The sequence below is a fragment of the Spodoptera frugiperda genome, chromosome 10 (assembly GCF_023101765.2).
Source record: "Spodoptera frugiperda isolate SF20-4 chromosome 10, AGI-APGP_CSIRO_Sfru_2.0, whole genome shotgun sequence".
Lineage (NCBI taxonomy): Eukaryota > Metazoa > Arthropoda > Insecta > Lepidoptera > Noctuidae > Spodoptera > Spodoptera frugiperda.
This window is the reverse complement of record NC_064221.1, coordinates 4,782,255-4,807,591: the sequence shown is the minus strand read 5'-3', so window position 1 is coordinate 4,807,591 and position 25,337 is coordinate 4,782,255. Positions and strand designations below refer to the sequence as shown.

The 25,337-nt window shown below is 35.2% G+C and overlaps 5 protein-coding genes across 5 annotated transcripts; 3 read left to right on the top strand and 2 right to left on the bottom strand.

Moving 5' to 3' along the window:
* Positions 1-2,977: 2,977 nt before the first annotated feature.
* Positions 2,978-3,865, bottom strand: LOC118277181 (uncharacterized). The gene is made up of 3 exons (XM_035595895.2): positions 3,747-3,865; positions 3,491-3,624; positions 2,978-3,353 (listed from the first exon to the last, which is right to left on the bottom strand). Exons 1-3 carry the CDS (start codon positions 3,747-3,749, stop codon positions 3,122-3,124), a joined length of 369 nt encoding a protein of 122 aa, XP_035451788.2. The 5' UTR covers positions 3,750-3,865; the 3' UTR covers positions 2,978-3,121.
* Positions 3,866-9,415: 5,550 nt separating this feature from the next.
* Positions 9,416-10,859, bottom strand: LOC118277174 (uncharacterized). Its single transcript, XM_035595888.2, has 3 exons — positions 10,769-10,859; positions 10,117-10,265; positions 9,416-9,780 (listed from the first exon to the last, which is right to left on the bottom strand). Exons 2-3 carry the CDS (start codon positions 10,263-10,265, stop codon positions 9,540-9,542), a joined length of 390 nt encoding a protein of 129 aa, XP_035451781.2. The 5' UTR covers positions 10,769-10,859; the 3' UTR covers positions 9,416-9,539.
* Positions 10,860-12,426: 1,567 nt separating this feature from the next.
* Positions 12,427-15,065, top strand: LOC118277150 (uncharacterized). The gene is made up of 3 exons (XM_035595857.2): positions 12,427-12,545; positions 13,150-13,370; positions 14,640-15,065. The coding sequence occupies exons 2-3, from the start codon at positions 13,150-13,152 to the stop codon at positions 14,884-14,886; spliced, it is 468 nt and encodes a 155-aa protein (XP_035451750.2). The 5' UTR covers positions 12,427-12,545; the 3' UTR covers positions 14,887-15,065.
* Positions 15,066-15,581: 516 nt separating this feature from the next.
* Positions 15,582-20,092, top strand: LOC118277141 (uncharacterized). Its single transcript, XM_050696438.1, has 3 exons — positions 15,582-15,609; positions 18,768-18,996; positions 19,642-20,092. Exons 1-3 carry the CDS (start codon positions 15,582-15,584, stop codon positions 19,886-19,888), a joined length of 504 nt encoding a protein of 167 aa, XP_050552395.1. The 3' UTR covers positions 19,889-20,092.
* A 2,066-nt stretch (positions 20,093-22,158) lies between these two features.
* LOC118277145 (uncharacterized) lies at positions 22,159-23,468 on the top strand. The gene is made up of 3 exons (XM_050696348.1): positions 22,159-22,242; positions 22,384-22,652; positions 23,126-23,468. Exons 2-3 carry the CDS (start codon positions 22,384-22,386, stop codon positions 23,352-23,354), a joined length of 498 nt encoding a protein of 165 aa, XP_050552305.1. The 5' UTR covers positions 22,159-22,242; the 3' UTR covers positions 23,355-23,468.
* The last annotated feature ends 1,869 nt before the right edge of the window (positions 23,469-25,337 follow it).

The window sequence follows — 25,337 nt, the reverse complement described above, 5'->3', positions numbered from 1 at the left end:
TTTCCGAAAAACTATTTTAGTCCTGATATATATAGGCCTACCAATAAATAGAAATAGTTTGATATGTGAAACTTACTTAGAAAAGTTTTTTACTGAGATATGCCAAAAGACGTGTGTCAAAGTAATTATTTTTCGGTATTTGCGAAAGAGTACAATTTCGCTGAATATATCTGAATACATATCACTCCTCACTGAATGGCGCATTATTTACTGGTCCTCCAGTATAATATACATAGGTATACATCGCGGCTATATAATATCCATATATAGAATACAGAATGAGCCTAGCCATGAATGTGATCTCATCATAGAATAGAATTTGAGGTCAGTAATAGGATATGCTCTTGTCTGATATGGTAAGGTTTTAAAAATAATTTCAAAGGTACTCAACTAAAATTCATATTCATATTCATATACAATACCACTTTCCATACGTTCAAGGATAATTTTTATTTAACTAACTAGCTTTTGCCCGCGGCTTCGTTCGCGTGGAATAGTGACTTCCGGCAAATTTTTGGTTTTAATAGTTCCCGATCTCGCGGTATCTCTTCAAAAATGAGATGTGGAAGATATTCCAGGGAACTCTTCAAAAATCAACATAATGAGCTCTGCGTTTGAATTTAATAGATGTATACATCACTTAGGGCATTGAAAAAATAGTTTAAAAACGGACTTAAACTAACTTAAACCTAAAGAAAGCTACGAATGAATTTATAACAATTAAAAAAGAAACTATATTACAACCTATCCTCTATGCTATAATAACCAAGCTTGAACTAAATAATTTAAAAGAAACGACTTAAATGAATCTAATCTAATTAATTTATAAATTAGACTTACAATTTTATTAAAAAAACTAACTACAGTAACTACTAATAATCGATATCAAACTAAACCTATGTTAAATAGTTTAACCAAAAAACCAGGAAAACCCAACAAATAAACTTATTAATTGACAAATACAACGAAACCAATTTAGAAATACGAAACAGCAGGACCACTACAGACAAATAATCATACGACTGATAATACACTTTTTCTACGATAGTACCGAAGCGCTCGGCCGATACCCAACCAAATGAATGTAACGAAACCATAGCGCGATCTATTTCGATCGAGGATAAAGACAACTTGGATTATTTATTTATACTCCGTTCGGGCATTTTCTTTGTACTAAAAGTTTAATTATATATTGATAATTTTTTTCATACCTTTTTACTATTTATTTACGATGAATTAAAACAATAACATGAACCGAAGTCGTGTAACGATCGACATAGAATTATTTATACTCCGTTAGAGCATTTTCTTTGTACTAAATGTTTTATTATATTGATATTTTTTTTTCATACCTTTTTACTATTTATTTACTTTTTTTCGATGAATTAATAACATGAACCGAAGTCGTGTAACGATCGACATAGAATTATTTATAAATAATTTATTTCTTATTTTTATTTTTTGATTTTTGAAATAAAAATATATCTATGTCCTTTCTAAGGTTCTAAACTATATCTGTACCAAATTTCAACCAAATCCGTCAAATAGTTGCGGAGATTAATGGTATAAGCATAGAATGTTCGACGTGATTCTTTAATTTGACATAACTTTTTTATTTATGAACCGATTGACATGAAACAAACACTAAATGTAAATTTAAGCATTATTTCGTGAAAACCGCATCCAACTCGGATTTTCTGAGATTAGCGCGCACAGACAAACAGACAAACAGACAAACAGAAAAACAGACAAACAGACAAACAGACAAACAGACAAACAGACAAACAGACAAACAGACAAACAGACAAACAGACAAACAGACAAACAGACAAACAGACAAACAGACAAACAGACAAACAGACAAACAGACAAACAGACAAACAGGACAAACAGACAAACAGACAAACAGACAAACAGACAAACAGACAAAAAAAAGTTAATTACATTTTTGGGTTCGACATTAACAATAACCCCTGCTATTTTTTTTATTTTTATTTTCAATGTACAGACAGCACTTTTCTACGATTTTATTATATGTATAGATTGCTATTAGTTTTGTGAAATTCAAATTAATATATTCCGGCGGATCATGAATAACCAAATCTCCTTCAATGAGAAACCTCTTTTCATATGAGACGTGAGAATTAATCGCAATGTCTGTCAATTTTGACATTTTGTCAAATACGATGCTATGCATAGTAGTGTGTGTAATGTTTTATTTATTGATTTAATGTACTTTATAAGCATTATTTTTGAAAAATATTAGCATTTTTCACTTCTCCTAGACATAAACTATAAGTGTACCAAATTTTATGCTCCTACGTCCGCGCAATTTTCGTAAAAAGGTTCCGAAAGTTTTTGCATTGTATTAATATATAGATTTCATAATGTTAACAAAGATATTTTAAGGGGCTTAGAGCTACTTCAGATTATAGACCCTGTTAGGGTGCAAAATTCAAAGACAGTCTAATCATAATGATCATCATCATCAGCCTATAAATGAGAAAAGTTGTATATAATATGCACAGCTCTCTATTACGATGGATAATTCTTATTATTTATGAGTCAGTCATTATTTGTTAGTTTTTATGTCATGGTGGCCCGGAGGCGTAGAACACCCCGTTTCATGAGAAGACGAAAAAGGTTTCGGCACCAACGACAAGTACCATTCTGACTTTTCTGAGTTTTATGTACTTTCTAAGATTATTTATACACTCTGACAAACAAGGATTATAGTAAGGAACACTTATAGTTTCTAATTATGAGTTTGAAATTGTGAACCAGCATTGCGCAAGCGTGCCGATTAATGCTCAAATCTTTTCCATGCGAAATGAGGCCTTTGGTGGCCAATTATAGATTATGGATGTAATAAGATAAATTTTATGGAATATCTTCATCGTCTTGACTGTGTGTGGGGATCTCTCTAACTACCTAATATAAATAAATAGGTAGCCTGAAAATGTTAAAAAAACAAAAATAAGTTTAGCATAACATAATTTTATTAAAATGAGAGCTTTGTCAGACTAGCTTATTTTCTTATATACACAATAATACCCGCTTATAATACTAATTTCATATCGTTAATCCATCATTGTTGTCTATCGTTCTATCGGTGGTTGTCTTAACGACCCCAGATCTCAACACGGTAGTAGTAGCCGTAGCCTCTTTGGGAAGTCAGCCTGATGGTAGCGTGGTTGAAGTTGACACCACCAGCCCTGAGGGATGGGATACCCCACTGTGTGTAGCCGACCTCAGTGGCTTGGATGTAGGAGATCCTGGTGCTGGCGTTGCCACGGTAGGTGATGTCCTGGTACTGCACAGCGTTGGTGATGGGATTTTTGTAGTAGTAGTTGCTGCAAGGAGTAAGAAAATCTAAATAAATTCTCAGTTGCAATTTTAAGAAAAACTACTTTAAACCATAAATAGATTAATAAACAGTGAACACATAGGTAAAACATTTAAAGTTCATTTTAAAGAAATTAATGCATACCTGTGAAGCAGTCTGTCTCCGGGTCTGATGGCTCCCTGGTACAGGTTAGCCCTGAAGGCAGGGTTTTGAAGACTAGCTGCGTCATTGCAGATAGTTAGGGCGGCGAGCACCGCAACCAGAATCAGGCTCTTCATCTGAAATTGGAAAACAAAATAATGAGGATAATTTCATAGATGGTCTTTTTTCTACTAGCATGTTTTAGTAAAAGGTAATTATGGAAAAATAATTAAAATTAAAAGCTGTAAAGTCAACTTACCATTTTGATTTCTGTTGAGAAAATTCCCACTGTTGCTTCTTCAGAAGGCGTTGTGAGTATAATGTTGAAAGTTGCAAGATGTAGTATTTATAGTAAAAAAGAGACGATAAGATTGCTGTTATCACTACTGAGTCATGAAAAACAACCCACAATTAATTTCATAGAATTGCTTATCGAAAACAATATATGATTTAATAACTTTCATTTAATTTTCGTCGTCAGCATTGTGGATATGAAGATTTAAATGATTAACCACATCGTAAAGATGATCGGGAACTATTTGATCGAAATGACCACAAGAGTAAGCTTCAGAAGTAACGTAGGAACGGAACAGGATCTACCGCAAGGAGTACCCCAAGGGTCAATACTGGGTCCAACTACACATTTTAAAAGTTAATTTTATTTATAAGGGCTTGAGATCTCAGTTTATAAAAGAGTAAAATTTATCTGGAAACGCTACTGTGTAGTCTTAGTCAACTCTTACGACGCCTGCGCTGAAATATTATGAGTATTCTATTCTATGACACTTAACTTTAAGCTTTTCAACATGCCATTTTGTTAACTTCACATAAAGTCAAAGTAGAGTCTTCCATTCATTCTTCACACGTCATTAGCATGATTATCGGTTTCAATTATAGTACACAACAAAACAACAAAGCTGATTCATCGCTACTATTATCAGATAAAACAGTATTAATGACAATTCATAAAATTAGTATCTCTTCGATCAACTGACTCATAACGAAATCTCCAGATTATAGGCTATCGATGAAGACGGTGTCAACGGAATATTTACATTAACATTTGAAGATATGATTACTTAATTTTATCTTTTGTTTTAGTGCTATCTTTTCCTCAAATATTATAAAAGTGTACTGACATAACGCCTGTGATACATACTTACCTCATTTTGGTTTTCCCAAGCGTATCTGGGCCTATTCGCAACTAATTTAGAATTGTCACTGAATTTTTGTCCATAATCATTATCTTGAGATGGAATTTGTGCATCATTGACAATCATTTTTAAGTGTGAGAGACCGGCTCGACCGGAGTGATACCACGGGCTTACAGAAACTCGACGTGAAACAACGCTTGCGTTGTGTTTTGCTATGTGAATGAAATTATCGGAGGCCCAATTACCTTTCTTCTTAATCTTCTCAATCCCCGATTCCCAAACAACCCTTAAATTCCTAACGCTAAAAACCGCAAAAGGCTAGCAAACCACTTGTAAAGCTTCTGGTGTTTCGGCCGCGGCGATTGCTTACCATCAGGTAATCCGTCTGGTCGTCTCTCTTATCGGTTTCCTCTATAGAAAAATATAAATTAGCGTTTCTCTTTATTAACGAACTTCAGGAAAACAACAATTCAAATTATAAGATAATCACCTGCTTATACAATACTACGACAATACAAATTATCAGTATCAACATTATCTTTTTCTATGTGGGTTTTCCAGATATGAATGGACTTACGAATTATTTCTAAAGAAATATCGCTATTTTTAATTCATTATCATGTGAAAGATAATTTGGAACGTACGATGGCATAAAAGGTTCGTTATCTTTTTAATATTAGTTAGGTCATTTATTTCATGCAGGTGTTTCCTTTGTCATGTTTCGACGATCGATTATGAAATCATTCTGACTTTTGTTGTTTGGTTTTCCTTTTGATTTTGACTTTTTAGTTTCTTACTATTTCTTTGGAACTTTCTTTTTTCTCATAATCATCATCAATCATTTTTTCTTATGTCAATAGCCCGTTCAAGTCCCGAGTGAACAGGTTGCAAACGATGTGGCCGACGATGGAGCACGCCTTAGGTCAGCGACACGCCTTATGTAGGCTTAAAAAGCGATATGCTGGTAGCAAAAAAAAAGTTGCTGGGTGTTTGAAGGTCCGTAACACAAGATTCGTAACTCTACCGGACAACAGTTCCTTCCTGCAGGTTGTGGATGTAATGTTTATCAGAGAACATTGCTGTCTGTTATTTGTCAACAGTCTACTATGATAATTTTGGATTAAGATTAGCTGATTCATTCAGGCCGTTAGTCTGCTGACATGATAGCCATAGCAGGCGCACATAGAACTGTCCACCATACCACCAGGTAACTGAAAATCGACGTAGCTATAACTCGGTGCTGCAATTCCTAACAGGTTTACCGCGGCTCCGGCTCAAATCAGAAGGAACGGCGTGGTTGGTCAGTAAGAGGCCACACTCCCTCTCGCTTCACCCATGGCTGTTGAAGTCATTAGATGAGTTTCCCCCCATAAAAAAGGGGTACTATTAAGGAATTTATAACAAGATTCGTAATTGCTAACTTTAAACCATTCATAACAATTGACTTATTAACCATGATATCATATACATTTTTACCACTAAATAAGAAATCACTATTTTATTGTCATATCATGAAACTTACCTTTATCAGTATATTATGTATATCTTAATATAATATATTATATATTGTTTGTTTCTCTAAACTAATCTAATCTCAATAGCCAAACTGTTAAATAGAAGTGTTAGTAGAATGGTAGCTATTCATATTAGTGATAAAGCTTATCTAATAGATTGTTAGAAAATAGTAGCAATTGCGATTTACTTTAATCACGATTTCATTTAAATAAATCATCTTCGAAATTTCTGGAACACGTGATATTTTTAAATTTTGTTATAATATTTAAACTTATTATATAAACTAGTCGAGTTCCTCGTAAACAGTTACGGAGTCGATAACATTAATCTAATTTAGTATTGTCACAAAAGTTATAATCAAATCAAACTTATGTTTAAATTAACCATCCATGCAAATCATAATAAAACCCATTTTTGGGGTACCGGGGCTCAGGCCAGATGAGCAGGGGCCTTAGTCTGGTATTAAAATTGTGTCAGAATGGTCGATCACTGTGCAGCGCAAGAGGGACAGAGCTATGTAGGTTGTATAGCTCCATCCCTCTTGCACTGCTCAATGATCGACCATTGTGACACAATTGTAATAGCAGACTAAGGCCCCTGGAGTAAGAACGGGATGGTTCGTAGCTAGTAAGATTTACGCACCCTAAAAAAGAACACTTGAAAATTAAGTTCCATTATTCCACATTATAAAATACCTAGTTGTGACATAAAAATATAAGTCTTAGTAAAGGCACCTGATTTGTCAGACGTTGGCCTATTGCCAAGTTTCGATACAGTTTTATTGCGACGGAAAATATCAAGGAAATTGCCGTTTTATTGGTATTGAAGGCAATTTTCTTGTTACATCAGTATGTCTTTTTAAAGGGGGAAAATCATCTAATGACTTCTCTATACTTTAGAGGGAGTATCAGACTCTTACTGATTCCTACTCCTGCTTTTCCAAGGCTTGAAACAAAGCTTAGCTGGAGTTTTAATTATATTTTTCCTCAATATAATGTTAAAAAGTATTATTTTCAGTGATGAAGATATCAAATAATTTTTGCAACCTTTTTTCATATATTAATTGCCTTTTTTCTTTTGATTACAGGTAAGTTCCTGAAAATTGCAGTATTGGTATGATCACGAAGATTCAATATAAATAAGTATAAAATCAACATCTGCAACACTGGCTATAACATAGCACTCTCATTGTATGTTCGTTTTGGAAACAGAGTGTGTTGTTGTATTGTGAACCTAAAAATAGAAAACACAAGGATTATTTTCCTATTTTCTTGTCATATACTAAATATCTGACGGGCAGGCCTACCACATATAACGTTACGCACATAACGTTATCAATACATATTATTATGTATTCAATTTGATTAGATACCTACCGCGCGCGATTACTGAGCTTGTATAAAAAAATAAAAGACTGTTGGGTGCGCCATCTGTTGATCAATTGCATGAACTATCTTCATATTCTTTAAATGCTTTATGAATGTTCAGCATAATTGATAACTTTATAACAGATAGCAAGCTATTGAAGAGGGTTCAGTGATTTGAATATAATATAAGTTCATACAAGACAGAGAACCTTACATTTTATAATATTTATTTAGGATTTATGATAAGCTTGTTGCTAATTTTTTTATTTGGAGTACTATCGTTATCGGAAGACTGATAAATAGAATATCACCTCCTACTAATTTAAATTAGCAATATTGTAGCTGAAGAATTTTGTATTATTAATCGTCCAGGCATTACAAAAATGATATTTTTATTGCATTGTTAATCAATTCGTCATTTCAGCTTGTGATTGGCCAGCTCCAATGGACCAACCAATCAGAGCTCGTTCGACGTAAAATAAACTCGTATTAAGGGTACAATATACATCGACGTCATACCAAGACATCGATGACTGTAAGTAGGATACGCGACATCGCCGCGTCTACACACTCCTCATGAGTCCCTTTGTGACTCGAAACTAGTAGAGCTTTTCTCATTTTATTTACCTTAGTAAACCATTCTATTTAGCTAATTAAGTTACATGTCACGATACTTTTAAAAAGATATTATTAAGTAAAAATCACGGCTTTATTAACGGAGAAAAGCTCTACTAGTTTCGCTTTATCATGTGCAGCGTACGCAAACGCGACAACGACGGCGCGACGTTTTAGTGATTTTAGTTAATCTAGTATGTCTCATGATTGTTCTTATAAAATAAAGATATTATTATCACCAATCAAAAAGATGTTACATGAAGCTACGTAAACAAATATTTACTTATTTCTACACCCACCTCTAATAAGATACCTTATCATTGCACATAACACTACCTATATAGGCAAGTCTATTTACCAAACAAAAAGATAAGCTCCTAAGTATCGTCAAATCTCAAGTGGTTTGTTTGCATAAGACGTTATCAAATAGAAGCGACTCTGATTTGTCTTCCTTATCAGTAGCTCCGCCTTAAGATAAAGTTGTTTGGTCAACAAACTACTGATATTGGACATTGTATTATCTAATAAAAAAACACTCCAATATTGCGTTATCAGAAGTTTATCATTAAGTACAACTGACCAAATACTGATAAAAAAAAACTCCAATGAGTGATCTGTACCTGTAATCGAAACGAGATCACGTTCGGCGCTCTGATTGGTTGGTTCATTCGCGCTGGCCAATCAGAGGCGAGTTATCTTTGTCACTCAAATATTTTTGAATAACTTAGTAAGTTCGTCTCGAATTCGACTTTAACTTTGAACCAATTACTAAATAATAATAATGAAATCCTGAAGACGATATCAAACAGGTTCTCATTCCCGCTTTGGAGGTCTTTGATTGAGAGGGCGATGTAAATATTGTTATTCTTTTTTCTTTTTAAATATGGACGGTGTAAAAGTTGTCTGTAATAAAAAATATTTTATTTTATTTCTTTTAAACACAGTCTTCAGTTTTGTTACGTGCTAACGTAACAATGATATAGATCATTTTTATTTATAATTATTATTGAGCAGAATAGCTTCATTGTTAGTTAGATTGTATTTGTATATCAATTAACTCAAAAAAAGATGACACGGATGTAATAATTTCTTCAACCCCAGCTTAACCCTCACGATACCTAGGGTTAAACACTGATATTTATAGGTAACCTTACCATCAAGGAAAAAAATTACACCAATCGTTATTAATAAAGGTATTTCAATAATTTTATTGATGTTCCGAATACACAATTTGACAAACACATTATATAATATATAATATAATTTAACAAAATACATTATCTGAATCTCGATTTATTTATATAGGCTTACTTAGCTCCTAAAGTATAATAATCTGTAACATATCAGAATTCTGTAACTGTAACACAAATTCCAAATTCCCTTACAACCGACTTCTAAACCTTAACATCCCATTCTACCATGGATTCTCACATTATACGAGTAGCCTCGTCCAATCTCTGATCGGAAACTGAGTCTGACGAAATTCTTCCCGATGCCTCCATCAACGACACTCACTTGTGCATTATGGGCGCCTCCTACTTCAGTCACTTGAATTGCAGTGATGTTCGTATATGAAACTGGACGTATAACTACTTCTTGGGTTTGCACCACGAAAGCGGCTCCATCAGATGCGTGATTGGTACTGTGAAGAAATGATGAAATATTAAATAATTTCCTTTTTTGTTGTTTGTTGAAAAACGTCTATTTCATATGTAAGGGTTTTATAAATGTATTTTCTTTCTTTCTTTCTTTCTAAGCTGTGAAACTCTGTCACTGTTTCCACCGATACTAAACTATGCGAGTAATATGTGCTAGGAAGATGCGCCGCCACAAAGTAGCTGTGCAAGGAAGATATGCAGCTCTAGTGTGCGATGTATCGTTAGTAGGGAAGCCATCTATAGCACACATCCATAGCACGCATCCATAGCACGCATCCATAGCACGCATCTTACAAAAATACTATATAAACTTGTCTTACTTGGATAACAGCCTGTCATCACCTCCAATACTTCCCAAGGACAGTCCTCTACGTGTCTCAATTCCATCAGTAAAGTCATCTTCAAAGGCAGTAGTGTAGCTAACTGCCACACAACCAACCAACAGCACGATCATAAATACGCTATGCATCTGTAAAAATGAAGAATCATCGTGTTACTTTTTTATAGTACTTTTTATAAACTCCTGCGCGTACCCGCTGCTCGGCCCGATTGACCGTAGTGTAATTCTATAGCCTATAGGTTAAAACCTTCCTTCCTTAATATTCTAACGTTATAATTGTAGAAAATGTTTTTTTGATTGAACATTGATTTGATTTTGTATACTTTACTGAGTATTATCGGTTTTTTTCCGCACGGAGCAACTTTTTGTATGATCCAGAAATTTTTGTTTCGAGTCTGGGTGTCATGTGTATGTGAATTTGTATGTTTGTAAACGCACGCACGACACAGAAGACAATTCTAGTGTGACGCAACGTCTAAATATGCGGATAGTACCAAGCACCCATAACTAATAGACCAACATTGGTGTAAAACTATTCTTTACTTATACAAAAGTTAGGCTAGAGAAACCGTAACTATACTATTCATAAGTTTTCAAACAATAAACATCAAAATAAACGTGAAATGTCTTACCTTTGTAGCTCCAAAACTAAGCTCCTAAACGTGCTGAAATCCTTTTGATTCGTGTTCTAGTGATTCAATATTTATATAGGCTTTAATACATGTAGGAAGAAAAGATTAGATCAATACTTATTAAATAATATTACTTTATCAGGTGTTATTCTTTTATTACATAAAAATAAAATGCATTGATTAAGTAGATATGAGTTTTACAAGATAACAATTTTGTTGTTTACTATTATATTGTATAGTAGGGCTTACGTTTACTTATTTGATACGTGTGTGTACAATATTAAGAAATTCATCATAAATCGTCAACATCATCATCAGTTCAATAATAAAACCCCTATTGACTTAAATAACATCAAGTTTATTTTTATGGTTAAGGAAAGCCTCGGCGAAGGCTTCATGCATTTTTGGTTTTATTATATCCCAGCAATACCAAGACTAAGGCCAATTTTAATAACCGATATTTATTCAAAATTCTTGAAACCAGAAACGTATAGGTGTATGTGAACTTGTATGTTTGTAAACACACCCACTGTGGGGCAACGTTTTTATAAAAAAAAAGATAAAAGATAAGATAGGGTGTTGTTTATTCAAAAATAAACAAATAAAGATAGTTATGATAAAATAGATATAATTTTGTGATTAATAGATAAAATAGATGTAATTATATTATATTGTATGAATATCAAGATTAAGTGGGTGTACCAAAATCAAAATTAAAGTGATCAGTCATCAGGAAAGGGGTAAAATTACAATTTTATTACTAAAAGACCCAAAAAAACAAGGAAACATAACTCACATGCGGAAGGCTGTTCAAACATTATTTACACGATCAAATGCATTAATTACAAAGAGATAGCAATCTCTTGATCATGGTCATTTATAAAATGCATACTATCTGTTGTTACAGTAAGGTAATCGAATTACACAATTATTATCTTTTAAGTTAATTTAACCGAATTAGATAGTAAACGAAATTATATTTTCCTTGTGGTTCTGTTTATTTATAATTTGATTTAACTGTGGCTGAAATGCAGTCATTCGTTTTAAAATTCTCGTAATAAAGTTAAGTCTAAAGGTTAAGCGTCCCGCTTTGTACGCATCGCACGCATTTCCGCATTCCGTATGACGTCATAAAGTACGCATCGTATATAGGCATTGCTGATGATGCGGTGCATACGATGCGGATCAGTGGACGTAGTTGTATGAATTTCTATACAAGACAAACTAAAATCAGTTGCGTACGGTGCGTGCAAGGCGTACGATGCGGGCCTGTGCACGCTTATCTTTTATAAGCACGGCTCTTCCCGACTCCGGTAAGGCGTTGTTTCGAATTGTGGCTGCCGCTAGCTACCAGCGTGCTTACGGCGCGTCGCCCACGAGGTACATGCGCGTGATGCGACTTTGTTTCGCTTGCGCCTGGCGGGCGGCTCGCTGACGCCTTTTTTGCATTGACGTTATAAAATATACTTATATATAAACTACGGTTGACTCGTACTAAGTGTGACTATGGTCTATCAAGAAACGTCCATACATCCCAAAATCCGAATCGACCTTGCAAAAAAAATCAAACCGTGTTCTCTACATGTCATATTGGATATCACAGTTAAAATCAGATGTTAATTAATAATAATCAGAGATTGTTGATAATCTAAGAGATGTGTTATCTTATCTCAATGTGACAATCAAGTATTTTCATATAAATAGAGATTCTATTGTGAATAATTATAATTTACAATCTAAGTGTAGACGGTGCCTTTACTAATTTTGGAGACTAAAGGTAACTACATATTTTGATACTTATTTTGTTTTTTCTTTATTTTATTTACACTTCTATAACATACAATGGCGGACTTAATGCTCGGTGGCATTCCCTAATAGTCAACCATTGGGTGATGCAGAATTGTGCAACAGTAGGTTTACCAAATATTTTTTATGTATGTTCTGATTTTTATGTCTAAACTTATTGTGTACTAAGTATATTATCTACTTTTCTCCAGTTACATACATATTTTATAATTATGTTACGGGTCCTATGTTAAAAGTATGTAACCATCAAACACATTATTTTAACATTAACGTATGCGCATATTTAGATATTCCTTGAAGACTATTGGCTAAGAAACAAAATAATTTAGAGGATCAAAATATTCCAAACTAGTTTTTTTCAGCAGCCTCACACGTGTAACATTCGCAGTTATGGTGCATACAAATATTTCTTTTGAATCACTACATCTATTAAAAAATACCCATCAGAATCTGTTGCGTAATTTTAAAGATTTAAACTTAAAGACAAACAGACTGGCAGAGAAACAGACAGCCGGACAATAAAACAGCACCAATATTAAGGAAGAATTTTATCAAAAATATAATATTTATTTCAGATGAAAATCTTTGTAGTAGTCGTGTTACTAGCGGTAGGAGTGACCAGCAAAAGACGGGAACCAACAGCAGTAACAGAATATAATGAGCTGGATGCAAGAGATTTGCCAAAAGTTACTGAACTGGATCTACCAAACGATGAGATGATAGAAGAAGATGATGATTCTTCTCGAAATAATCTCGTCTTGGGAAGTGTTGGTCCTAATGATAGGCAGATGACTAGGTAAGATCTATAAAACGATATACACGGTGTAACTAAAAGGGGTACACATATCAAGTGCACGGTTTCTAGACAACATAACAAACGATACGGGAAGGGGTTTTTGAACTCAAGTTATGAATTTTTCCAATACATAAAATTCCAGAAACCGAACATCAAAATTAGGTAGATACTAGTACTAGGCGATCAGATTTACAGAAGAAATGTTTCGTAATATTAGCGAGTGACCCCTGTAGTGTTGTGATATGTTTGTATGATTTTAAATCAAGAATCATGCGACACCAAGTATTTGGTACCAATATTTTTTTAAAGAGATAGAGAAGAAACTTTTTGTAGAGATTCTATTCAACCTGTATTCATCAGTGCTTCTTGATGTATATGGGTATTTTGTTACACGCTGTATATATATTTGTAAACGCACCCACGATACAGGAGAACATTCTGATGTGGAGTAATGTTTAACAAAAAGTATCGATCATTTAATAGCGTTTCCATGTTCTACCAATGAACAAATATTTTTTAAGTAAGTAAAAGTGTAATTTTTAAACAAATATGGCCACCGAGGTGGTTTTAAAGGGGTGAAAATCTCACGCTCACTTCTTTTTCTCTACTAAGAGCTAGGCGCCTAAAAGTTTCCCCTCGTATTCAAAAATGGTTTTATATACATATTTATGCAATTTGAAGTGGCAGCTATCGTTCGTTTTCATTTTCTTCTTCTCTTATAATTTCTTCTGATAAATTTTGGTCTTCTGGTTGAAATAAAGAATTTGATTTATTACCTACGTTGCGGGAACCTAAGACAGTCGTTCATGTCCCAGAGACGCGACGGACTTAAATGTTCCGGTGTTTTTGTGGTTGTATCTACTATAGATCCTGGCTTACAGGAATAGCAGTGGTTTTGGGAGGTGATCACCACAACCCCCCAAATCCTCTTCGCCGCCACGACCTCCCAATCATTGCCCCATAAAAAATACATATTTGTAAAAACATCGTCGATACAGGAGAAAATTCTTTTTTTTTTGTTTTAAATAAAACGTTGCCCCATACTAGGATTTTCTCCTGTGTCGTGGGTGCGTTTACAAGCATACAAGTTCACATACACATGACACCCAGACCCGAAACAACAATTTGTGGATCACACAAAGAATTGCTCCGTGCGGGAATCGAACCCGCTACACGTTGCGCGGAAGCTGGTTACCCAGCCACCGCACCAACCGTGCAGGCAAGTAAAAAAATAGTATGATATAATGTTTAAAATATCGTATCTTTCAGGATCGTACACAACGTTGCAGCTGCTGATTTGTTGATTCATGAGCATGAAGTAACTTTTCGTGGAGCAAGAGGGACTAATATTACAGCAGTGAGTGTAAACCAGGTTGGAGCAAACTCTCCCGTAGCACAAGTACTAGGCGGCGGTCTCGGCTCAGAATTTGTTACAATCGGAATTAAATCGGTTAGAGGCCGTGGATTCTCCTACACTATGCTTGTTCATGCAGAAATTAACTGCTCAAATAATTAATTGCATACTTATTATAGGGTAGATGATGATGATGATGATAATTTTTATTTTAATGTCCGTCTTGTAGATTATTTTAAAACATTAGAAACGTATTTTTTTATTTTCATAAACATATTTATATTATTTTCATTTCATAAAAGTAGTATTTAAAAATGTTATTTTAGAGGATTGCAAATAAATACTTATACGAAATGTCTCACAATAAAGAAATTATAAAAGTACTTACATAATTTGTCTGTATATAAAAACTCATGAAAAGTTAGGGCTATGCCTCTAGTTTTAAATATAATTATTTGCTATCTATTTTGTTATTTACACAACACACCGAATAAAAATATCGTATAAAATTTGTGTTTGTTTCAATTAAGTCTTTTTTATGATATAAGCCGGTAAACGAGCAGACGGATCACCTGATGTTAGGTAATCGCCACTGCCCATAAAATCCTGAAACACCAGGGGCGGTACAAGTGCTTTGCCTTTGGGGGTTAGGAATTTAAGGGTTGTTGGTGAATCAGAGATTGGGAAGATTGGGTAGGGGGCCTACACTTCTCTTATCTATTTTTTGTCTTCTTTATCAGTAACTCCGCCTTAAGATAAAGTTGTTCTTCGGTTAGTCTGTCCAAATACTGATAAAAGCATAATCCAATGAATGATATCCAGGTTATCGGTAAGCAAATAACTGTAGAGGTATGACCATGGCTGTAGCATCATTGTCATTGGCCGGCAAGTATTAAGCAAACAACTTAATGTTATTTCAGTTTTCTTTCTGTTAGAGGACATAAATTGATGTTGGATAGTCCTTAGAATTTTTAAAGTACGAGTATATAGGAGTAGAACTGCCTCGTAGGTCGCAAATACGATTACCGGGCAAGGGGTCTTTGGTTCGATTCCCGGGTTGGGTAAAGTATTACTGGGCTCGGTTTTTCGAAAATAAAAGTATAATATAGGTACTTAAACTATTTTATTATATTTACATAATAATTAATTTTAAAGAACACAAGAAACTTATATTATTACACAGTTTTTCCCATGTTAATGAAAATTATATTTTATGTGTTTACCGAAGGACACAATTAATGCCACAAATAGTTTTTTTTTATAATATTGTACTATTGGCTGTGGCGTTCACAAGCGCCTTCCCGGTTTCCCAATTTGAAATAAATAATTTTGACTTTGACTTTATGTATGGGAAAAACTTCTATAATACAATTTCAAATCCTCTTTAACACTCAATTAAACCATGAATTCTTACATTATATGAGTATGCTCGTCCTACCTGGGATTGGAAAAGGAATTTTACAAAATTTCTATTAAGACCTCCGTCAATAAGACTCACAGTTGAATTCACTGGTGTTCCGACTTCAGAAACTTGAATTGAAGTTATCTTCGAATATGAAACTGTACGTATTAATACCTCTTGCCTTTGCACCACGAAAACCGCTGCTTCAACTGCGTGGTTGGTACTGAGGAATAAATTAAAATGGAAAAGTGTTAGACAAGATATATGTATAGTTCGTAAGTCGACGACGGATTTTCTAGATTCATTTCCTCTCTGTTGATAGTCTGTTAAATACAGATTATTGACATTCAGAGAGTTGTATTATGAAGCTTAGTGAACGTTAGTTGTCCCAACTATTCCAACATACCGTGGGTTGAGCAGTAGCAGCCACCCGAACACATAAGAAATTGCCTATTTTTTAACAAAATTTATTTCTAGTTTATAGTATATCTAATGTATAGCATAATATTTTGAAGAATAAAAATCGTCAGCTGGATATAAAATTAAGGAAAATATTATACGTTAGTTGATCACAAAAATATGAAAAAACATTGCTTCATACTAAATCTGGTGCCCCTGCAATGCAATAATTATTTGAACCCAATCCATGGCATGGCATGACATCCATGGGGTGTCCATGGGTAAAAGCGAAATGCCAGTCGCCAAACCACTACAGCGATCTTATAGTCAAGAAGCAAATATAATAATTGTTAATATATAAAATTGGTCTCACTTGGATAGCAGCCTGTTATCAGGTCCGATGCTCCCCAAGGACAATCCACTACGCACCGCACTTTCAACACTAGGCTCAACTTCTGTCGCGGATGTATAGCCAACTGCCACACAACCAGCCAACAGCACGATGACGAATATGCTCTTCATCTGCAGGAAATAGAACAATTTAGTTTAGTTAGTTTAGTTTACTGACTTTTAATTTTACTTCCACCCTGGAGATACCACAGCCTTATATAAAAGTAACAGCTATGAAATGCATTATATTTCGCCGTGTGAGTAGTAAAACTACCTTAAGTAGGTATGAAATGGGGGTGATTCAGCCTGAATCACCCCCCAATTCCAATTCTAAATTCCCATATCCCCAAAAGGCCGACCGGTAACCTTACTCACGGCCGCAATGATGGAATTACAATTATCAGGTGTATGACAACAGGATACTGAGAACAAAATAAATGTGAAGTCTCACCTTTGCGGTTACAAAATTAAGCTCCTTAACGTGCCGAAATCGTTCTGATTAGTTTTTTTTACTGATTCAGTATTTATATTGGCATTATGCACCTCTGATGTAGAGATAAGATTAAAAGTAACATTGTATTGTTAACTTATCTTATTACTTTTTATTACTGAGATTCTAATCAAGTCAATGAATCAGGAGATAGAAATCTTTCAAGGACACACCATTTGTTATTGGATTAGGGATGATGGTGGAAATTAAAAATCTAATTAGTATTTTTTAAAGAGGGGAAAATCGTCCAATGCTTTCTTCAGCCTTGGGCGAGGGAGAGTCAAACTCTTACTGACTAAAATCCACCCCGTTTCTACTCATGCTTTTCTAGCCGGAGCCCCGGTAGTCCGCAGCTCCGGATCATCTAATTAGTCCTACAGTTAGGTAATAAAAAAACATTAGACACTATCTTTTTTATTTTGTCATATAAAATAATAATGCTTAGATAAAACTAAACAAAATTTTGGAGTGGGAGCAAATACGTCATCCAATCGAAAATCATCCAATGACTTCTCCCGCCTTGGGTGAGACGAGAGGGAGTGTTTGACTCTTACTGACTAAAATCCACCCAGTTCCTACTTCTGCTCTTTGAGCCGGATCCCTGGGAAACCGGTAAGGTAGTCCGCAGCTCCAGGTCGGGCATCAGCCCTCCTGGGCCCCATCTATGGTGCCCTGTTGACTCTTTGACGCGACGCACCGTACGCACGGGTCTGGTTCTAGTCGAGTGACGAGCCACCCTTGCTCGCCGTCGCGCGGTGACAGCGGCCTGCGCGAGTGATCGAGGTTAAATAAAAAGGAACAAATTATTGTCCCGAGACTGCAATTACCAACCCTATCATAAAATTAAGTAATCGTCAAATAAAAAACGTTATTGACACACATTCAGGGGCTTTACAGCTTAATCGTTATGTAGTTTGGTGATTTTCTGACAAATCGACAATCTTATCTTAACAGGTAGAACGAGTGTTTCAATATAAATTGAGATACTTTTGCGGATATTATCAAAGATTACAGAACAGTGCTCCTAGAAGTCCACTCCTATTGATTTTGGAAATTAAAGGTAATTATTTTTTTAACTTTTACTTTCATTGAACTATTATCAGACTATTATACTTTTAATGAACTATTATACAATGTGATAGGGGTGGGACTTCTAACCCGTTAAGGCTGAGTACTACATCTAATTTTATCGACAAAAACAATAATATGGGGGTTGAACCCCTAATTGAAAATATTGAAAAATAGTGATTTTTTTGGTAAAAATAATTCACAAATGTTTTTTTTTCTCACCAAAATATTATCAAACATATGAAAAAAGTAATGAATTAGTTAGCCAAGGTTATTATCTACCGTTTGTCCCAGATGTTTTCAGAAAAACTGAGCTGAATGTACCAAACTTGCCAGAAGATACTGAGCTTAATGTACCAGATTTACCTGAAGATACTGAGCTAAATGTACCAGACTTGCCAGAAGATACTGAGTTGGATGTACCGGAGAATGAAATAGGAGAAGATGATGAGGAAACTAGTGTAGCTACTCGTAATAATCTCTCTTTGGGAAATTTTGGTGCTAACGATAGGCTGATGTCTAGGTACGTCATATTTACTTATTGTGATAAACATGCATAGATGTACAGCTTAAGCCAATACTTATACGGGTTAAAATGTCACACCCCTATTACCAAACATTGTAGTAGCTATTCGGTATCCGCAATTGTGACTAAGTATATGGCAATAGTCTCACCCCCATCACATGGCACTTATATTTTACGTGCCGTAATGTGCACCTCTGTTACCCCTTTCGGGATAAAAGATGTGAAGTTGCAAAAAAACCGAACTCCTTTTTAATAATCCGCCAATACACTTGTAACTCCTCTTGTGTTGTCTGTCGATTGATAGCAGTTATCCCTAACCCGGTGAACCGACTGCTCGTTTGCCCCTATATCCATAAAAAAAGGAGCTATTGTTATCCATTCCTATGCAATAAAAAGTGCTAACGGATTTTTCTAATACCTAATGAAAGTCTGTTGATTCATCTGTTATTTTTTACACGTAACATTTCTTTATCTAATCCATACAAATTGCTGTTGTAAGTATCTACTTACAACAAAAATATAGATCTCTATATTTTTATAATAATTTATCTAATCTTTCTTATATTATAATTCTATCTTATCTAATGTTTATCAACGCCTAAGATATGGAAGAAAGTTTAAAAAAGAACCCTTATCTTTCAGGATCACTCACAACGTAGCTGCTGCTACTTTATTGATTCATGATCAAGAAGTAACCTTCCGTGGAGCAAGAGGAACTAACATCACAGCCATCAGGGTTAACCAGGTTGGAACAAATAGTCCCATAGCAACACGAGTGGCCGGTGGTCTTGGCTCAGAATTCGTCACAATCCGACTTTACTCAGCTAGAGGAAGAGCTTACTCCTACACGATCTTAGTTTACGCAGCGATCAACTGCTCAAATAATTAAATTCGCCATAGTAAATAAGTTGTAATTGTTCGAGGTATCTCGACTTGTTTCAAGTTTTGAGGAGCCCGTAGTCATTAACAGCATTACTCGACAATCGATGCGACGAGAAACTAATCGAGTTACTTCGACAAATAGTTTTAAGTAAGTTGTAAGTAAGAATGTGTTTTTATTTTATTAAGAAATGAAATAAAGATTGGAAGTTTATATGGGACTTGCATTATTTTCTATATGTATTTCTATATTTATCGCCGCCGCCCATGGACACTTAAAACACCAGAGGCGTTACAAGTGCGTTGCCGTCCTTTTGCGGGTTAGGATTTTAAGGACTGTTGAGAGATTGGGAAGGGGAGAATTGGGCCTACGGTAACTTCACTCACATAACGTGTAAGTGAATTTGTATGTTTGTAAACGCACCCACAACACACAAGACATTCTTAGTGAGGAGAAAGGTACTTTTTTCTTTTTAAATTGCATTAATTGATAACTTTCATTTAATCTAATCGCTATGTAGATATCATACAAAGATAACAATTGACTCACTTTAAATAGCATTACACAAAATGGGTACTACGTCCGAATGGCCCAAATCGAATGGCCCATGGGCCATTCGGACGTAAACAGAAATCAGCTACGTCCGAATGGCCCACTAAAGGAAAAAAAAAAGGAAAACAAAGGAGTAGTTAAAATAAATGAAAAATTATTAGAAAGTACATTCGCAAACATTATATGAACATAAAAAAAAATATTATTAATATTTTTAATATATTGATATATACATATTTATGTATATATTTTTTTTAATTATATTATTAATATTTACGACATAAAATATATAATTACTATATACTTAATTTAGTGCCTGTCGATGTTGAAAAAAACTTTTTTTTCTTTCAACCTTTTCAATAATTTTACCGATTTTGTAACTTTTTAAATCTGATTTCATTTACACTCTGAAAAACAAAACAAACGTCACGTCAGACGTCGTTCCAAGGTCCTTTTTCTTTTTTTGGGAAGCCTTTTTTTTTCTTTTTCTTTTTCCTTTTTTTTTCTTTTCCTTTTCCTGTTTTACTCTTTAAAATAAGACTGATTATTACTACCAAAATACACCGACCGTACCCAAATATACATTGCACCCGAATGTACATTATGTAGTTCCTCATTTGTTTTCCTTTTTTTTTCCTTTAGTGGGCCATTCGGACGTAGCTGATTTTTGTTTACGTCCGAATGGCCCATGGGCCATTCGATTTGGGCCATTCGGACGTAGTACCCTACAAAATACGTACAAACGTTCAAGGCCACGATTGTTTTGTTTCAATAATTGACTGATAACTAGTTATATCATGCATCAATTATTTACTTCTATGAATTTTTATCTTTATGGATCCTTTCATTGATTTATTACGAGTTGATTTTACTGTAAATACTGATATCATGTAATTTAATAAATCAAAAAGATAGCTGTATCCTTAGATGAGTTTGCTTTACGTTTAAAGTAATCGTAACGAGAGCGCGTTCGGCGCTCTGATTGGTTGGTTTTTTTGAGTCAGTCAATCAGAGCGCTCTCGTTTCGATTACTTTAAACGTAAAGCAAACTCATATTAAGGGTACTGATCTTGTTGGGTCTGACTTTTAATTTTAGTTTTAGAAAGTAATGTAACAGATTCAGTGGATATTATAATCATAACAATTGCATTAACAAACGTATGGAGCTACGAAAAGCTACGCCGTAGTACACCGTGAGCTACAGCGTAGCACAGTGCTACGCACTATTAGAAACATGTTGAATGATAGTAGAACAAAAAAGCATATTATTATTGTTTTCTTTTTGTTTTAGCTATGGTATTGCATTGTAATGTCGTGATGGCCCGGAGATTTAAAGGTAAGCGTTCACAGGCCCGCATCGTACGCATCGTACGCATTTCATTTGACGTCATCAGTAAGCATCGTATGTAGGAATTGCTAATGATGCGGTCCGAATGATGCGAATCAGTGGACGCAGTTGTATAAGTTTCTATAGCTGTTCTCAAAGTATACCTCAATTAATCCCATAAACAAATATTAAGTCTCTATAAAAATTACTCAGAAAGTAGTACCAAGCACTTTCCTTTAAGTTTCTCAACAACGCCCTTATAATCAGCAATGGAAGTTTCGTAACAAAGATTTTCAATAAATCAGCAGTTGATTAGCATTATCACAAAGATCAGACAATGAAATTATCAATGACATCAACAAATGTTATCTTATCCTTTCTTCTTTACACTATAAATACTGGACCCATTTCAGATGTAGGTATAGTTCAAAACGGAATATCCTGAAAGGATCTACCTTCGAAGAAAAACAATTGGTTGATCAAGGTAAGTCTTTCTTTATTATTAACTAACTGATGTGTTAGTAAATGCGCCCACAAAACTAGAGAAAATCCTAGCGAGGGGTAACATTGTAATTTTTTTTATATAAGACAAATCATGTACCTTAAAACTTTGCCTGTATTTCAGATGAAGAGCCTGTTCCTAGCAGTTTTGTTGGTAGCAGTAGCTTCAGCAGCTACTATCAATGAAGAAATAGTTGACGACCCTAACTTGTTTGAAACGTCTGAGGAGTTTGACTTGAGCGATGACCCTGATGTCAGCAATGATCGTGACGTTGCTGACATGACTGACGTCGCTGACGTGACCGAGGTTCCTGTCAGTGAGGTTACTTCTCCGAGTATTGATGCAGCCACGTGTTGCAGCCTAGGTGCTCGCAGTGGAAGACTCCTCGTCAGGTAAGTAGCGCTAATCTGAACGTTATCGAGCGTGAAATATATCATGATACAATACCTATTAAATATCTATCTGGAAAACAAACGTTTATAATATGTAGTCACTTGAAGACTCAATTTTCTACTGCTTTGAAGTCCAATTATAGACAAAATTCCAATCCATGATATACTTGAAAATTGGAGCTTACTTAAACACCGTCCGGAGCTGCGGAAAACGTAACAGGTTATCGGGGCTCCGGCTCAAAGCAGAAGAAGGAACAGGGTGGTTTTTAGTCAGTAAGTCTGACACTTCGTCTCGCTTTAACGAAACAGGGAGATTGGATGATGATGGCCCCTCAAGAAAAATTAAAGCATGAATGAATCTGAAATGTAACTCCAATCATTTTTGCTCACCATAAGATTATAGCCCGAAACTCTTTGCTCAACAATCCCACTATATGTATAAATTCTAATGTATATATTTAATTCGGTTTTAGATCCAACCAAGTGAGACACGGGAAGCCAAATGTGACTTACATTCAGAATTTAACTTTCCGAACCGGTGCCCCTCGGATTAATGCTATCCAGATCATACATATTGGTGCTATGCAAGGCGCCAGTGCATCCATAGTCTCTGGAGGCCTGAACCGCAACCATGTGACCATCAGACTGCAGTCAGCTAGAGGACGCGGGTACAACTTCAGAATCCTGATCTACGGACGTTAAACTAGAAATTACACAGTTTTATGAGCATTCGATATGGATGTTAAATGTACAAGTAAAGGGTGTTTGGTAATTTATATTAAGTTAAGACATTAATAAAGCTATTTTTATAAACAATTTATGATATTTCAGTAACCACACAACCATATATTTATCATTGCTAGTGTCACCAATTGATAACTTGAAAAGATCATGGTAGATCCATGATCTTTCAGCATATGTGGATAGGATTCTAAAAGGCTCAATACCTCCCCCCTTTAGGGAGCGGGAGTCATCCAATGACATTTCATGCACAGCGCTGATGACTTTCTTATTAGGTGATACACATACTCGTTTCCTTAATATCTCCTAAAATAGGCACATTTCCAGACTACGTGCTACCACTGAGAAATTTTCGAAAAGCCGAAAAAAGTCCTGTAATACTTCGCCCTACCCAGGAATCGAACCCGAGATCCCTTGCGCGGCAGTCGCACTTGGAACCACTAGGCAAGTGCGACTGCCGCACAACGGAAATGGGAGTCTGGAAATGTGCCCGGTATATGGCAATAGGCTCACCACCTATTACATGGGACTTACAACATAAATTGTGAAAAGGGGGTGTACACAGTGGCATTACGTGCCGTAATGTGCACCTCTGCCTACCCCGTCGGGGATTAAAGGCGTGACGATATGTATGTATGTCTGTCTTAGTCAACACGTGGCTTGACCACACCCAGATCTGCGCAGCGAATAACCTAGCGGGTTACTGGAGCTCCGGCTCGAAGTAGGAGTAGAAACGGGGTAGTTTTTAATCAGCAAGAGTCTGACACACTTCACCCAAGGCGGAAGAAGTCATTAGCTAATAGTCTCCTCCCCTACTCCCTTCTAAAAAAACATACAAGACACAAAAGAAAATGTTTAAAATCTTTATCTTTCAGAATTGGTCAAATCGTCGAGGCTGCTTTTTTTATTCGACAAACACTAATGCTTGACTACAATCCCACCTGATAGTAAGTAGTGATGTAATCGTTGATGGTGAGGCGCACTAGTTTCTTAAGAGCCTATTCACTCTGGACTTGAAGACACCCACATTGTAATCCAATGGAAAAACCGCAGCAGGCAGATTGTTCCATTGTTGCTTCTTTCTTGATTCATGATCAAGAGATAACCTTTCGTGGAGTAAAAGGAACTAATATCACACTAATCAGTGTTATTGATATTGAATTAAATAAGCTCACAGTAACATTACTTTCTGGTGGTCTTGGATCCGAATTCGCCACAATCCGAATTCAGTCACATAGAGGAAGGGGATTCTACTGCATTATCATAATTTATGCAGCAATCAACTGTTCTAATAATTAAATTCGCCATTTTGAAAGAAGTTGTAAGTAAAGTAGTCACAGTAAGGCTACTAGTTCAAAAATATTTGTACGATAAATGTTCCTAATGATATCTTAAGAGTTAACTACATTTAGAATATTCATTGCTCTGAAATAAAGAGTAGGCGTTTATTAGCTATCGAAGTAAATGATTTTAATTATAAGTGAAAATAAAAGTTCTAAAACTACACACACAAATAGTTTTTTATTTTTCCCTAATATAAAGAAGGTGAAACATACATCCGAATCCTTTAGGGAACAATCTATTTATAAAAATAAGTCGGGTTTTCCTTCCTGACGCTATAACTCCAGAACGCACGAACCGATTTCCACGGTTTTGCATTCGTTGGAAAAGGTCTCAGGCTCCGTGAGGTTTATAGCAAAGAAAAGTCAAAACAGCGAAAATCATTGGTGGCGAAACGGAGTTCGCCGTGTTTGCTAGTCTATTATATAAAAATAAGTCGGTTTTTCCTTCCTGACGCTATAACTCGAGAACGCATGAACCGATTTACATGGTTTTGCATTCGTTGGAAAGGTCTCGGGCTCCGTGTGGTTTATAGCAAGAGAAATGCAGGAAAACAGGAAACACAGGCGAAACGGAGTTCGCCAGGTTTGCTAGTTTATTATA